Here is a 9,646-nt window from a genome sequence, read left to right on the forward strand (position 1 = left end):
GGTTGCGCGTCAGTTCAACCTCACAGTGTGGGATCAGTTGAAACGTTCCCATGATGTACCCGATGTATGTATATACCGATAATCAAGAAATTAGTAGTATGCATTTATACATTTATAAAAATATCTAATGTACGAAAACCGAGAAGGGACTTCAGACTTCAGAGATAATAATTTCAGAGGTAATAATTTCAGAGGTAATAATTTCAGAGGTAATAATTTCAGAGGTAATAATTTCAGAGGTAATAATTTCAGAGGTAATAATTTCAGAGGTAATAATTTCAGAGGTAATAATTTCAGAGGTAATAATTTCAGAGGTAATAATTTCAGAGATAATAATTTCAGAGATAATAATGTAAAACTTGTTATGCAATGACATCAAATCTTTGCTTCGTCTCCATTAGATCGATGTATGCATTACGAACTCCGTTATAACCCTATGTTTCGGGAAGGAGCTATATTATCGGGTGTTCTGCATTTAGATCATACTTTACTATACTCGTTTAGAGTGGATGCCAGTGGATACTCGATAATATAGCCCATATGATATAATTAAAATTCATTGAATGGTTTTTGCTTACCAAAACATAGGGGCTGAACAAGCTCGTGAATAAGGGATTAAAAAAGTTCAAAGTGAAATATTAAGAACAAAGCAAGGACGAGATGTTTAATAAATGTCCCGAGAGATTCAAATAATTTATTCCCTTTATACAAGTTAGTTGGTTACCAACATAGTAACTTTGTTAACTCAGTTAACTATGGTTACCAAGAAGCGTGAAAGCGAACAAGTTAAAGAAATAAAATTTTAACTGACTCGAAGAAAAAGGTTTCAAGTTATGACTTTATGACCCCGAACAGGGGCTATAACGGAGCTCGTAATGCATACGAATCGATCTAAAGGAGACGAAGCAAAGACTTGATCAGTGCAATTGCATAAATAGAGAATATTACATGGGCGCGCAGAAATACGAATTTTATCTTCGAGTGTTGAAAAGATCTCTCACGAGTGAGCGTAGAAATAGAGAAAAATAGATATTTCATTGGTAATTATATAATAAGTTTTATCTCTGAAATTATTATCTCTGAAATTATCATCTCTGAAATCGTTATCTCTGAAATTATTATCTCTGAAATTATTATCTCTGAAATTATTATCTCTGAAATCGTTATCTCTGAAATTATCATATCTGAAATTATTATCTCTGAAATCATTATCTCCGAAATTATCTCTGAAATTGTTATCTCTGAAATCGTTATCTCTGAAATTATTATCTCTGAAATTATTATCTCTGAAATCGTTATCTCTGAAATTATTATCTCGGAAATTATTATCTCTGAATAGTTATCTCTGATATTATTATCTCTGAAATTATTATCTCTGAAATTATTATCTCTGAAATCGTTATCTCTGAAATCGTTATCTCTGAAATCGTTATCTCCGAAATCATTATCTCTGAAATCATTATCTCTGAAATCGTTATCTCCGAAATTATTATCTCCGAAATTATTATCTCTGAAATTATTATCTCTTAAATTATTATCTCTGAAATTATTATCTCTGAAATTATTATCTCTGAAATTATTATCTCTGAAGTCTGAAGTCCCTTCTCGGCTTTCGTACATTAGATATTTGTATAAATGTATAAATGTATACTACAACGTTTCTGCAATCCAGTATATATATATATATATATAGAAAGATTCATGATTAGGCTTTAAATTGGTCAAATAAACATTTTCTGAAAATTGACCAAGGAATAATGTATTTTCCGCCATTTTGGAATAAGGTGTATTCAATCACAAAACAAATGTTTACTGGTGTTGCGTCGTTTAATTCGTTAACGCAATAGAGGGGTACAATAGACCTAAACAAGTAGTAAACAAATTACTTATTTTATTGAATCCACTAAAAAAGGGCATCAGCTCTCATGCTTAGTGCTAAATTTGGTATACATTCTTAGACTAGTTTCATGGAAAACAGTATAATTGAAAGCCAACGGCAATTAGATTCGACGGGCAAGATTATGACCATATTTAATAGAGGGGAGGACCAGAAAAGAAGACCCGGCCTGAGCATTGGGCACGTATTACTGAAATATTTATTTTTATGTTTTTGAAGCCCATCGTTTTAAATTTCGAATCTTTTTTTTTTTGTTACTTTTAGTTATCTAGTTTAGTCAATTAGTTTCTTGAGTTTTTTGTCCTCCTGACCGACTAGGCATCGCAATGATTTTTCATCTTTTTCGCCATCTTCATGACTATGAAATAAACATGATATGGTTTGAAAACATTGATTTTAATTCAAAATTATCAGAATAATCTCAATCAACCATACAAATGCTTTGCATGTAGAGTCTTTTCTATAGCAAGACAGAGTTTGTGTGCACCACGTCACCGCTCATAAACCACAACAATAACATGGCTCTTTGAAGTTTGCCGTCCCCTCTATTAACTATGTTATAATTATGACTTGCTACTTTTTCCTATTTTTCTTTTAGCTCTGTTTCTAATATTGTACAGGCAGTACTTAACTGCAGACCAGTCCCGATGAGCTAAGACGCCACGGCTTTTCGAAATACACTTGAGGCAGTCCTCTTTCCCAGGGAGGCGGTCTATCTTCAGAAACTTGTCAAGGTGTTTCATGACGGCAGCTTTCTCCTCCTTCGTCCATGAAACATGGTTGTTTTTTTGGCGGTTTCCTTTACCTGGAGTTGAAAGAAATATGCCAGTCATCGTCACCAGTAGCAGTAGCGGTAGCAGTAGCGGTAGCAGTAGCAGTAGCAGTAGCAGTAGCAGTAGCAGTAGCAGTAGCAGATAAAGTGTGTTTCACGGGTTTATGAAAACCATTCTAATGCACAGCAAAAGGTGTAGTAACTTGACAGTCGCAGTAGCAATAGTTAAAAGAAAATCTTACCTTTTTGAATACTTGTATTATCGTCATCATCGTAGTCATCATCATCATCATCATCATAGTCATAATCATCACCATCGACAGCTTCATCAGTCTCATTTGCGGATGAGTCACTCAACCCTGAGAGAGACAACGACAGAGAAACAGATCTAGGTTTATTTAACATGTTTACCAATAAACTAAAAAAATCAAAAAAGCTTATATAGAAATTATTTTTTTGTAGATATCACCCCTGATTTATACGTACCTTGTTGCCTGTTGCGTCGTTTTGAGGATTTTGGGCAATCTGGACAATTTAAAGAGATGAATATAATCATGGTATAAATTCTACAAGTATCACAGTGTATTTACTTTGTACACACATGATACGTACAGTAACTTTATGTCCACCCTTCACAAATAATGTTTTCAAAATCATTTGCCCTGTCCTTGAATTGGGGTGGGATTTTTCAAATCTGAAACATAAACACTGATCTTAGTTGGCCTTCTTCGATATCACTGACCTTGGCTCTTGTGAATACCTCGTTCAGTCGTTCTGTTTCTCTTTTCTTTGCTCGCCATCTTGCAGTCTATTGAAATAGGGAAGTGTAATTTTATTATACGTAGGTTTCTTTCAAACTAAAAAATTTGAATCATTTTCATTTTCATTTTAGGAAAAGGATAGGGTTTTAAATGGAGAAGAGACCATAAGAGGGAGAAGGAAATTCAAAATTAAGAGAAAAGAGGTACAGGGACAGGTGTAATGATGTTTAACCCCGATTCTCCAATAATGTTGTGGTATTACATTGCAAAAATATGAATACGACAATACTTCCAAATATTGGCGGCGTTACAAGAAAATATATTCTTGTAAGTCAAAATCGCATTTAATATAAGACATGTATTATATTATTTACCTGGTACAGGGTTTTGCTTTCTCTTCCTCACGCCGACTTTCCCATTTCCTTCTTTGGTTTTAATGTTATCTAGAAATAAGTTCCATTATACAATTTAAGCCGATATGGAGAACAGAGCCGGGTGTCCGAGTTGTTAATTGTTGTGCATTGTAATTTGTCTCTTCAGAGACCGTTTACGTGATGAATTAAATGCTAATACACGCCAATACTATAATCAAACGCCCTTTGGCGAACTCGTGGATACTTGTTGCACTTTTCGAAGATTGGTCTTCCTGTGCCCTCCTTATGCTTGTTGACATTCTCAAAGGATTCCAAATACTTCGCTCGATTTAACATTTTAAATACTCAATTTATCTAGTACGATGAGTAATCGTCCTTTTTATTTTCCTTTTAACACCCAGTTCTTCGCCATTTTGTTTAGTTTGGAAGCGAATTCTGTGATGAATTAATTGTCTGAACTTCAATTTAAATACGAAAGACGACTTCGCGACTTCGATTGAGTCAACTGAGTCAAGTATAGAGTACAATTGGAAGATCTATTTGAAAACGCTTTCTCTGTTTTCAATTTCAAAGACGGGCTGTGTGTTTTATTCCAGGAATCATTTGACCTACGAGCTCAAAACTGAATATACAAGATACTCGGCCGTTTATGATACAATCGGGAAGATCAACATAAAGCGTTGCGTTATGCGTGTTGTTTACATTACTACTTATCTTGACCTTCAAGAGTCACGGCTCCTACATTTGTTTCGAATTAAACTATTTATTTACACCGTGAACTGAGCAAATATCTTATAGAAATTCGTTTAAAACTGCTATTTATTTTGTCTTTATCAAAGTGTGTAAATTAATGATTATTTATTGGAGCGAATTCTCGTTAGACCTTCGCACATTTCAACATACAATCTGAGCATTGCTTCGGCTGTTTGTAATGCGTAAATAATCAATCTACTTTTTATTCAGAACGGCTTATTCAAATGACAAAACTTGCCGCACTTCCTTCAAAACTCCATTGGAATTGTTCTTTTTTTCGTCTTTTGCTAAGTTTTCTACGATCTACGTACATCTACAGTGATTATTTTCTTAAGAAGTCACATCGTAAACAAAACTGCTGATCAGTAGTAAAACTTCCCTCCATCGAGTTTATGAGATTTTTTTGCTGAATACCGCCGTGACTTTGAGATGTCTCTATGGAGAATAAAGTCCTCCAGAGCTTGAAATCAGACTCTTTCTTGAGTTCTAATTAAATAAAATAGCTTTTTTAGATATCCGGCTCGATCTAATCTACGAGTCTTCTGAAAAATCGAAATGTTGACGTTGTACATAAGCGTTTTTGTTTACTTAAATACATCAGAAAAAAAGGTTAACTCATTGGAATTTTATTTCAGGCGTTAATTGTATAATTTTACTTCAATTTGCATCTTTCCTTGATTCTTTTAATATGAATAATTCGAAGATAAAACTATGTGCGAGTATGCGCATGCACAGTGGGCCCCCACGGCGTCTACAAGTGCTAGAAATACGTCCCACATGGAACATCAGCATCTCGTTTCCTCATATAAATATCATAAGTAATCTATATTGTATAAGAGCTTTGTGCTTGTTAGAGTCGTGTAACATTCGTAATCTGATGACGTAAGACGATCGACAAACGTTTAATTATCGATCTGCTAACATCTTATTGAGTGAGTGAGTGAGCGAGTGAGTGAGTGACACATTTGCATATTCAGACCCCTCACAATAACTCGTTTCTACGCTTCGCGTATCCACGAGTTAAAAATATTGGTATTTATATTCGCCCCCTGCCAAAATGGCCGCCGTATCGTCGAATAGTACATTATAGTCACAGGGAGCCCGGCTATATATTTTTTGCTTATTTTAGAAAATTAACTTTGCTCTTTGTGGGTTTCCTGTTTTGTGATCTGTTTCCTTTTACATAAGCTGTAATCAGATCTGCGCTGTAAACTGATAGCTGATTAAATTCAAATCAATAACCGTTGGTAACGCACTCTCTAGTAAACACTCAAAGGAGTGTTTACTAGAAAGTGCGTTACACACCACAGGCAACCCATAAGAAACAAAACACCAAAGGTTATTGAATCGGCTATCAGTTTTCAGCGCCGATCTAACTTTTACAGCACGCAGATCTGATTACAGGTTATGTAATAGGAAACTGATCACAACACAGGAAACCCACAAAGAGCAAAGTTATTTTTTCTAAAAGAAGCAAAAATATATATATAGCCGGGTTCCCTGTGTTATAGTGTGCAATAATATCTTTAACTTTACATCAAAAATTGCAGTTCAAAATACCGTTGCCAAGGAAACGTCAACTTCTATGATAACATTATTGACAAAGAAGTAATCCCTGATAAATTTTAGGAAGTCCACAAGTGACAATACAAGCTTGAGATAAGAAAGAAAAAAGATCCCATAAAATCACCTGAACAATCCTTGGCCTCAGTTTCTGAATCAGAATCATCTACAAGAAAAAAAAGAAATATTATTATCAGTTTAAAAGCGCCAAACTGACGTTTTCTTCATTTTGAGAAAGATTTATGTGAACAGGAAGATAATTGCCTGTTAAATTTTTTTTTTTTCCAAATAATTATGTAAACATATGAACTCTAATTCTATTACGAATTATAAACATACTAATGGTCCATCATCAATCCAGCACTCTGGTTGGCTGAGCTAATAGGGGTCTAGTTTTAAGGGTCGGTTTTAAGAACCAAAACAAAATTATTTAATGCAAATGTTAAAATTTTTTCATTCCTTTTGGACCGATTACTGGGTTTGCACTAAAACAATTACAACTCTCGCCCTCATGGTCTATTAACTCGTAGACCATTCGGATTTGAGGACTAATTGTTAAATAGCAAATGTGGAAGTTAATCACATCAAATAAAAGAAATTCCTGCTCACTATCCATTGTTTTTAATGAGTAACATCTCTGATTGACTTTCAAATCCCCATTCTTCTCTCTCTGTTTTTAGTTGATCATGAATACAAAGCTAATACTTTCAAATCCAAATCCAAATTTCCTAATCACAGCTTCTCGTGCTGCAGTCTCAATCCCATTCCTATTTTTCTATTGTTTTTGCGCTCATGTACTAAATGCATAAAATCCCATTTCCCAGCTTCTAAAAAAAGGGCAAATCCTAGCTTCCATTCTACCGTTTCAGAACCCTTTTCAGAAGTGAAAAAACAAATGATGTTAATTACCAAGGGCTTGTACCATATTCCCTTCAAAATGAATGGTTAGTTCTCACTTACCGTCGCCTTCAATACTGAGTTCTAGTTCATCCAGTGCTTTTCCTGAAAAATTTGCCAATTCACCCTGGTCGACAGCGGAAAGCAGCTTGCTGATTTTGGCTGATTCTATCGTAGAGTCATGTAGGCGATAAAATTCCTTGTGAATATCTATGTTGTGGCCCATGTGACGTGCAAGCCATCCAAGCTCTTGGTCGTTCAGATCTAACACCTGGGACACTGTGCCTGTGTACTTCCTTAGGCGAGTACTGGTTATCAATTCAGGCTTTTCCAGACCTGAACTTTCAGAATATTTCTTCAGGCATTCCCAACCCCTTATGTAGGTTGTCGGCCATTTCTTGCCATTGAGAAAAGGTACTTATTGTCTTTATTGATGCCCACTTTCTCTCTTGTGGCCACAAGCACATCTAGGGCTTGTTTGGTATCTTTGGTTATAATTACAGGTACCTTCCTCCCTCGCTTTCCTTTGATCTCTACCATGTCAAGCCTGTAGACGAAATATACCAATAATATATACCATATGATTTGTCAAAATTAGAAGTTAGTTCTACACGTTCGTGCGCAAGGGGATGTGCAGGGTTATTACATGGGTTTTTTTTTTGGTTTTTGTTGTTGTTTTTTTTTTTTACGAGCGCCCGCTTTGTTAGGCGATAAGCGGTTTTGAAAGAGCGCGCGCTTAAAATTCGTCTGTCATTTCAAACTTTTTTCCTTGATATTTTTCAATTTGTTTTGGTTCCAGAACCTGTTCCTGATTTCGTGTCCTCTAATAAAATAAAAAAAATTAAAATTACAGTGCTAGTTTTTAGTTTTTGTGTTACAACCGGACAATTTTACTCGTGAGCTGCAGGGCTGGGAGAGCTGGGGGAAAAAAACAACTAAAAAACAAAAAAAAACAACAACAACAACAAAAAAAAGCAAAAAACGCCGCTTTCACTCACTCGTAAAATTATTCGGCGGTAACACACAAGTAGCAGCGTAATGACTTCTACATTGTATCCAGGTTCGTACCGGAACCAACTTGTGGGGACCTCTGTAGGTTACATACCTATCTTGTGGGGAGGTTTCAAAGCTGTGGGGACATCTTTAGGTCCCCCCAACTTTTAACTCTCTAAAATCCTCTTTTCGTTGAAAAATACATTTTGCCACCCTAAATCTCGAGGTCCCCAAGCAGCAGGTAGGGGGACTCGCGGAGGGGGTACCGGGGGAGCCGGGTATTACCCCCGCCAAGTACCATTGGTCCGCAGCGGGTATTACCCATAAGGTCGCTATGTGTATTGCCTGTGTAATTCGAATCGAAAAGCTCTCTACGGGTTTTACTGGTGCCCCGCATTACTAAGTTAAAATATTTGTCTTATATACGATGCACGAATGTAAAGAGTTTGTTTATGACTTTTGTGTAAAGTGCTTAAAACCCAAGTTTGTACCTACTAAGCCAAATAAGTATATTTGTTGTGACAAAAAAATGCGAATAGAAGATGACACGTCAGCACAGTGTTACGAGTGTGGTAAGAATATTCGTAATGTCGTACCAAATGCTACCAGAGAGCAATATTACGCCAATGGAGGTCGTTAGAAGAGTGTACGAATGTACATTGTTTCGGCAACCATTTTCGGCTACCTTTCCTACTCTGGTAGACACATTTTTGCACTATAGAGTATTTTTTGTGTCCGCTGTTTTGGTAGCAAGCCCCAGAATTCCCCGTGGGATAGTAGGCAGAGGCGAAACAGCGCCCTCGCAGCAAGGGAGGCGATTCGCTCCCCTTCTACTATCTACGTCGCGGTAGTTGCGCCAAAGTGGCTACGTAGCCTGGTATGCGAAGTCTGTAGAGTCCTTCCAAGATCTCCAAAAGTATTTGTGTTGTCCTTTGTTTTCCTAGCATGTATGCGACCATACCCGCAGCTATGTAGAGACACATCTATATACCTATGGACCCACGGAATACCCCTATGGATCCATAGTGTTTGTCCATGGAATACCATGTTTCTAGATATATATGGCAACACCCAAAATACTATCCGAGGAAGAAATAGCAGGATTGTTGGAAGATCGACGAAATGGCGTAGGGCTGCAGAAGGTAGCCAAAAAGTACGGCATAGGCATACCAAAGATACGCAGGATAGAGAGAGAGAATGGTCTGGAGGTAGCAATCCCCGAAAAGCCACCTACTACAGATTTGCAGAAACATTTCCTAGAAGTGCAGGATTCCTTTGCTATAGTCTTGGACGATCTCCAGAAAGCCAGGGAAGAACTACAGAACGCAAAGGAGGAATTGCTCGCTAGGATGGACCAAAAAGATGTGGAAATAAATCCCGAGTTGGAAAATGCGGTAGAGGACTTGTCCGACGAAGTAGAAGGGGTGGACAAAAAGATAGCCGGCAATGTGCTATTTGCGCTAGTGGGCGTGGCTGCTGTCGTTTGGGCGCGCATGCAACCACCCAAAATTGTCTACTACAGACATCCGGCGGAGGATACGAAACCGCAGAGAAATTCTAGGATTCCGCAGATGGAGTAGAGACGTGCACCAGTCGGTCTTTCTTCTTTGCTTTGGTAGTCTTCTCTCTACCAATT

General features: G+C 36.9%; 1 protein-coding gene across 1 annotated transcript; it reads right to left on the minus strand.

Annotated features, from left to right (window-relative positions):
* Window positions 1–2,387: 2,387 nt before the first annotated feature.
* LOC116289096 (uncharacterized) lies at window positions 2,388–9,057 on the minus strand. The gene is made up of 7 exons (XM_089035877.1): window positions 9,002–9,057; window positions 7,459–7,564; window positions 7,081–7,414; window positions 6,248–6,286; window positions 3,805–3,873; window positions 3,412–3,477; window positions 2,388–2,702 (listed from the first exon to the last, which is right to left on the minus strand). The coding sequence occupies exons 1-7, from the start codon at window positions 9,055–9,057 to the stop codon at window positions 2,461–2,463; spliced, it is 912 nt and encodes a 303-aa protein (XP_088892003.1). The 3' UTR covers window positions 2,388–2,460.
* Window positions 9,058–9,646: the final 589 nt, after the last annotated feature.

The sequence above is a fragment of the Actinia tenebrosa genome, unplaced genomic scaffold (assembly GCF_029948245.1).
Source record: "Actinia tenebrosa isolate PJP-AT-01 unplaced genomic scaffold, QUT_ActTen_1.0 PGA_scaffold3__52_contigs__length_22856419, whole genome shotgun sequence".
NCBI classification, from domain to species: Eukaryota; Metazoa; Cnidaria; class Anthozoa; order Actiniaria; family Actiniidae; genus Actinia; species Actinia tenebrosa.